General features: G+C 40.9%; 1 protein-coding gene across 1 annotated transcript; it reads left to right on the top strand.

Annotated features, from left to right (window-relative positions):
• The first annotated feature begins 3,256 nt into the window (after nt 1-3,256).
• Nucleotides 3,257-5,023, top strand: LOC139199179 (cysteine-rich protein 1). Its single transcript, XM_070828207.1, has 4 exons — nt 3,257-3,395; nt 4,512-4,606; nt 4,712-4,766; nt 4,877-5,023. The coding sequence occupies exons 1-4, from the start codon at nt 3,353-3,355 to the stop codon at nt 4,885-4,887; spliced, it is 204 nt and encodes a 67-aa protein (XP_070684308.1). The 5' UTR covers nt 3,257-3,352; the 3' UTR covers nt 4,888-5,023.
• Nucleotides 5,024-5,627: the final 604 nt, after the last annotated feature.

The following is a 5,627-nucleotide window of genomic DNA, read 5'->3' as shown; positions in this document are numbered from 1 at the left end:
CTGTGTGTGTGTGTGTGTGTCTATGTATGCGAGTGTACTTTCATGTGTACACACATGTGATCAAGAGTGCATTTATGTGTGGGAAGAAGGAATCCTTCCAGCCGTTTTCTTTCCTGAGCCTCTTCCTGTGTCCCCCCCGCACACAATTCTCAAAGCCGGCGTCGGAGGGTTTGGCCTCTGCAATATCCAACCCACCAGAGGAGACGGAGGAGAGGAGCCAGTGTTTCTTTCCCTCTCTCCCTCCTCCGAGCTCTGTCTGTTTCCACCACTCGCTGAATGTTACTATAAATCCTGTTCACACACAAATATTCCCACATCTCTCCATCCAGTGCGTGTTGGTGTATCTCATATGACTTGGCAGAAGTGAACCATGCATATGTGCGTGCCAGTTCGGGAATGTGTGTGTTAAGAGTTTTGGCAGTTTTCTCAACGCAGCCTCACCAAAGGATCCACTGGGAAATGTGGTTTTAACGCCCCCTCTCTTCTCTCCTCTTGTTTCCTTTCTCTCTCTATTTCACAATTACATCGCCTCTGTTTCTCCATGCTCCACTCCCTCTTTCTTTTTAATTTCCTTTACATTTTCCTCTCATTTCACCTATGGAAATCCTCCCGGCTTCTCCTTCTATCTATTCCTTCTTGCTCCAATGGATCTAATCTCTACTTTTTTGCGCATATTCACTATCTGGTCTCTATTAAAATCATGACATCATTATTTGCATAAAAAAAACTGTGAGCCATGCAGTGATATAGGCTTCAGGTTCAGGATGTAGCTCTCCCAGCGCTGTCCACACACAATGAATGCTGATGGAGAGACATGATAGGTTATCCTGTAGGGAAAGCTGGTCAGATGAAATAGCTACTTGGTATTCCAGCCCTCTGCAAAGCATGACACACAGGAGAGGGATGCCGGCAAATATGCAAATGATGAAATACTTCATATATTCCATGGCCTTCTGAAGTTCATTAGGGACAGAATTGATAAAGAGATGTATTTGTAAGAGATGGGTACTTTAAAGAACCACAAATGTTTTAAGTTACATACATGTATATATACTCATGATGTACAGCATACACGTACAGTCCTGAATATATTTATAGTAACTAAATGCATTCACTTGTGTACTGTGCTTTAGTTAAGTTCCAGGGTACTTTAAATGTACTTTTCTTGAGTATTCCACTACATTTCACAGGGAAATATTGTATGACACATAATGAATTATTGGAGATTTAACTACCAACCATTATTTACAAAGCACTACCTATTTCACGCCGTAAGTAAATTATTATTAAAAGATGAATTTAAATTTACAAAACGTGCCACATTCAGTTCCTCAATACAGCTGTTCCAAAAATCCAATTCAATTCGATATATGAATGAATTATTTCATTCTTGATCTCCCCTACTCATTTTAACCAACTATTGCATACTTTCAGTTACAACTATCTTTTTGATCTGATCTGTTTTACCAAGCCTCATTTTAGAGACTTACATTTAATAAACAGTCTTGAAAAATGGATAGTGGATACTCCAGCTTCCTCCCAACATCCAAAGACATGCAGGTTAGGCTAACTGGTGACTCTAAATGGCCCTGCAGCTGACTGGCGACCAGTCCAGGGTGCCTCTTGCCCAGTGGCAGCTGGGTTTGTCTCCAGCCCCCCTATGAACCATAAGGATAAGAGGTATAGACAATGGATGGATAGAAGTTTGGCTCATAAATTATTTGTACAATTACCAAAGATGATGCCTAGTTGAAATTAAAAGAACTTTTTTTTGGTTTTGTTTCATTTTGTTCCCAACAGTATTCAAAAGTCTCATTCTTACCACAGTAGTATAAAATTGTATAATCTGCAAATAAAATAGAGTTTAAAAGAGCGCTCTTCTGATTTAGCATTCCACTCATAACAGTAACCTTTTTCACTTAAATAGTAGTAGTCCACACAGATGTGGGGTTCCCCTTTAATGTAATCATTTAATCAACCATATAATCATTTCAGCTGCAACATGTAATCGTGAATATAGGCCTACAGTAATGTATCAATAATAATGATAATAATAATAATACAAAAATATCACTGGAATTTGAATTTCTCTAGTAAAGTTAAAATAGTAAGAAAAATTCTGTACACGTTAGTTTTACTTGTAATGGAGCAATTTAACCTTGAGGTACTGCTACTTTTAGTGAATATTTCTTCCAGCACTGCCATCATGCAGTCGTACGTGTCTTTCAGTAACTCATGAGCGAGAAACAAGTCCTGTTGACAGTGATAGGGATCGAGCCACACAGACGTTTGTCTGTCCTCCACAGTGACTTCAGCAGCCTCGCTCTGCTCTGCGAAGTTCACCAGAGTTCATCTTCTTTGTCCCTGCTGAGCTGAGGCCGGCTACTGTCTCCATCCTTGTCTCGCTCATCTCTCCTCACCCCAGTCCCTCCCCAGGTCTGCTTCCATCACCTATCCCGAGGGGATAACTGCCTCCACACACACACCAACATACTTTGATGAAGACCAACCCGACCTCACCCTGCCTCTCCCTGTGCTCTTTGGCTGCAGCCTCTCTATGTGATGTCATTGAGGAGATGTACAGCCTTTTTGGTGTGTGTGTATGTGTGTATGTGTGTATGTGTGTATGTGTTTATGTGTGTGTGTGTGTGTGTGTGTGTGTGTGTGTCTGCGTGAGTATAAATGGGTCTATGGTGTGTGTCTGTGTGAGTCAGTGAGCGACAGAGAGACATAGAGCAAGAGTAACAGAGAGAAAGAGAGAGAGGATCGACAGAGAGAAAGAAAGAAAGGAATAAGTATCAGGTTTACCTTTTCAATTCAAAGGATCAACTCCTTGTTTTTAATCTAGAAAAGAGGGCGAAAACAGCAAGAAAGGAGAGAAGATAACTGGGAATTTGAGCTGCTGACAGCTGTTTTTGTCCCTTCTCTCCTTACCCCTCTGTCTCTCTCTCTCTCTCTCTCTTTACAGGCTCATGACTGGGTAGCCAAAGCATTTGTATAAACAGCTGACTATAAACTGATGCTTATTTTATATTTCACTCTATGATTTATACATTTATGGTGCCTTTATGTCTGTTATCATACAGGGAAGATGTGGTTGGTGATGCTGTATGTCTCTTTTTTCTACTGATGATAGTATTTACCTCTCAAATCTCTCTTCCTGTGATGTGTCACTCACCACATCCTGGTTGTGACGTCACAAGTCGCCAACATGTATGCAGTTTAACGGTTTTCCTGTCAATTTTCAGTTCACACACTTCATGCACTCGTAAGCTCTCGTGAGATATATTTTCACACCACGCCAGCTAAAGTGCACGTGTCTACACTATACGATCACTAATTATATACCATCATGGTGGGCTACTGTCCAATCTGTGGGAAGCCTGTTTACTTTGGTGAGTCTGACCTCTTTATTTTATTTTTTTTACTTTACATGTCTGTTTTCGTTTGTCTGACTGTCTGTCCTGTTTTCTGTTTCATTCTGATGATATTGTTCTCTGTGTCTCTCTGTGTTCTTATTTTACTTAATTCACCGAAAACAGAAAAACGATCAATAAGAAAAGAGTATTAATTTTTTTAAAAAGTGCTGCCAACAACCAAACAACCAAAGTGATGAAAAGGTGACGATGCATAGATAATATTAACAATAACTGGCTTTCTTACAGTGCACATAATAACCTGCCACACACAGTTGAAACTAATAATGCTATCGATGGCTGGGTTCCATTTAGATGTACCACTCTTAAGGCCCTGTTACAGTGTACACTGACTCATACACAAAACCTAAATGGAACCGAAACACCATTCCAATATCATTAGCTGCCCCTGAGCTTTTCCTGCTGTGGCAAGTCAAACTTTATGCTTTGAAAAAGGTGCTTTTATATACGTTTTGCTACAAAGATTTGGGAGGTCTATTTGCTGAGATGTCTGGCTCCATTCATTGTATGGAGGACAAAAGGAAGGCTTTTCACTCTTTCTTTGTCTCTGGCTTTCTCCTTCCCTTTCAAGCATGCACACACACACACACACACACACACAGATGCACACACAAATGCACACACACATATCCATGATAACAACAGGATGTGGGTCTAGCCAAACAAGCTTGCACGCTGCTCTCTGGGTTTCCTCCTCACCTTCTGTCTCTGTAAGACCTCATTATTAGCACCACTTAAACTAACTATTTTAAGTCTATTTTGTTGTTTTGTGTTTTTTTTTTTACTGCTAATTTTACTTTACTGTGCATGTTGCAGCTAAGTTCAAATTCTCTGATGTGACCTGGCCTACTTACTTCTTCCCCTCCAGCACCACACTCACTGGTCTGTTTGACCAGAGAGTGTGGTGCTGGATCACCCTATTTCCTGTACATTAAATACAGTCTATTGTTATTTAACTGAAGTGATCGTTCCACGTTTTAGAGAATTTCCGACTGCATGTGTGAAAATGAGAAATGCCTCTGACTTTTTGATCAAATAAAAATACCCCACCCTGCCTCATTTTCTTGGGTACAGGTGAGAAGAAGAGGTCCTTAGGGAGGGACTACCACCCTCTGTGTCTGAAGTGTCAAAAGTGCAACAGACAGCTCACAGCAGGGCAACATGCTGAGGTATATGAAGATGGGGAATGAGGAAATATATGAGGGAAGTAATAAAAAGGTGACTGAATGACTGTAGGGTGATGCAGTAAATATGTCCTGCTGATTGTGTTACAGTATGATGAGAAGCCGTACTGTTCATACTGCTACCTGAAGATGTTTGGTCCGAGAGGTACTGCCTTCCCACTATGAAGGCACACACACACATTTTTATCCATACACACACTTGCACCCACATACAATTTCTGAGTATTTTTTCTCTGTGTGAATCTTTGCTGACAGGTAACAGGTGACTGGTGTCCCCATGGCACAGCGCAGCTCCTTCACGGACACCAGACTGAGCCAAAATGGACATACAAAAATACACAGGGCCTGTTTATTGAGCAAAAAAATAGAAAATAAATGAATAAATAAATATGAATGATCCACTGTGGTAGACCATCATTTACACCTCCACAAATTTAAATATTTATAAATGTGTGATGACCACTTGATGCCATGTGATTGTTCACTTGTATGTATACATGCATATGAAAATTAATAAAAGTAAAAATAACATTTTAATGTCAAACTCAGGTGGATGTCTCTGTGACGGAAGGGCAGTTCACATTCTCATATTTTGGCATTGTAGGGTGGATGTAATTGCTCACAAATTAACAAATACTTTAATGACAGACAACAAATGTGCTTATCAAAAAATAAGTTATAGGTATAGAGCTGTAGGGTTCGCCCTCTCTCCATCATCAAGCAGCCAGGGGAAAGGAGAGTGGAGGAGGGAGGGATGGATGAGGATAGTTGCTGTTGGCAGAGTAAACCAGATCTTATGCCAACAGAATCTGCTGGAATGGGTGCTACAGTGAGTCAAAGACAGATCTCTCTCACACACACACACACACACACACACACACACACACACACACGCACACATGCATTCATGCACACTGCTGTCCCTGCAGCAGTGTGACTTGACTGCTGCAGGGGCTTGTCACCCAGTGGCTGGTGAAGCACATAGGTTTGACACACACAGACACAC

Source organism: Pempheris klunzingeri, chromosome 3, assembly GCF_042242105.1.
Source record: "Pempheris klunzingeri isolate RE-2024b chromosome 3, fPemKlu1.hap1, whole genome shotgun sequence".
Lineage (NCBI taxonomy): Eukaryota > Metazoa > Chordata > Actinopteri > Acropomatiformes > Pempheridae > Pempheris > Pempheris klunzingeri.
Note: the sequence above shows the minus strand (reverse complement) of the source record. Positions and strands in the feature narration are given on the sequence as shown.